We start from the raw sequence: 1330 nt of genomic DNA, 5'->3' as shown, positions 1-1330 counted from the left end.
CTTAAATCAAAATTATCTCAAATAACACAACTAAATGAAAGTGATGATACGGATATCAATGGAGGACAAATTAAAAACATGTATACAACTATTATTGAGGTTCTAGATCAACGCTATCAAGATAACGCATTACTGATTATGTGTACCGTATTGGATCCTAGGTTCAAAATCGAGTACATTAAGTATAATGATTTATCGGTTTTAAAGAAAACCATCGCTGAATTTTGTGAAACAACATACGAGCGTATAGAAAGTGATAGTTACGTCAACAATATTTCTAATCAACTGGCATCACAAAAAAAACCAAAAACTGGGTTGTCTGTAATTTTTGGTACTCCTGAAAATAATAATATGGATAATTTTCAAGTAAGAATTTGAAGATAAATTATTTTACTTTATTGTTACTACTTTTTTAATTTTATCATTGTAGGAAGTTCCATTAAGCCAAAAAATAAAAAATGAATTGGACTTATACATTAACAATCCAAAAATCGGTGTTGAACAAGATTCACTAGATTGGTGGAACATAAACAAGACAACTTACCCTATTATGTTCGTTTCAGCAAAAAAAGTTATGATCATTCAAGCTACAAGCTTAGCGTCTGAACGTATTTTTAGTAAAGGGGGATGTATATTAACTGATCATAGATCATCGTTAACTAACCAACATGCCAGTCAGCTTATTTTATAACTATGAATAAGAACTATATAGCTAACCAGTGTTTTAAATATTATTTTATTTTAATTTAACTTCAAGATTAAGACTGACCCTTAAGGTAAACGGCAGTTCATATTTGTTGTATTAGTTTATTTTATGTTTTTATGAATAAATCGTTTAAACCAGACTATTTATTTGATTACTAATATTGGTAAATTATTAGTATTAGATCACTAATATATTGTGTAGTATAAGTATGATTATTCGATTATTCGAGTGTTCGATTATTCGTCATTTCGGATAAAAATCGAATACTCTCAGATTATTCGATTAATTGATTATAATCGAACATTTAACTAATATTCGATTATTGTGGGGAAAAAAATAATCGTGCAGTCCTAGTCCCGACACAAGTATAAAAATAACACTTTTGTCCGTTTTTTGTATAATCCATTTCGTATGTGCCTCATTTTAAAAATTAAATTTTTTAATATCATTAAGCTTTTTATATTTTATATTATTGATAAACTATAATATCTAAATTAAATGATAATTAATAATATTTGATATAAAAAAAAATCTAAAAAAAATAGGAAAGAGTCACCTAATTATTTGTTTTTAATTTTAATTTTTATTTGTTTGAATTTTATCAAATATTGTGTTTAATTTTAT

At 25.9% G+C, this 1330-nt stretch overlaps 1 protein-coding gene across 1 annotated transcript; it reads left to right on the top strand.

Annotated features, from left to right (window-relative positions):
- Positions 1 to 24: 24 nt before the first annotated feature.
- LOC112680277 (zinc finger BED domain-containing protein DAYSLEEPER-like) lies at positions 25 to 865 on the top strand. Its single transcript, XM_025550314.1, has 2 exons — positions 25 to 366; positions 431 to 865. Exons 1-2 carry the CDS (start codon positions 79 to 81, stop codon positions 689 to 691), a joined length of 549 nt encoding a protein of 182 aa, XP_025406099.1. The 5' UTR covers positions 25 to 78; the 3' UTR covers positions 692 to 865.
- The last annotated feature ends 465 nt before the right edge of the window (positions 866 to 1330 follow it).

This window comes from Sipha flava, unplaced genomic scaffold, assembly GCF_003268045.1.
Source record: "Sipha flava isolate LNK unplaced genomic scaffold, YSA_version1 17678_pilon_pilon, whole genome shotgun sequence".
NCBI classification, from domain to species: domain Eukaryota; kingdom Metazoa; phylum Arthropoda; class Insecta; order Hemiptera; family Aphididae; genus Sipha; species Sipha flava.
The sequence above is the reverse complement of the archived record's forward strand: the minus strand, read 5'-3'. Positions and strand labels throughout refer to the sequence as shown.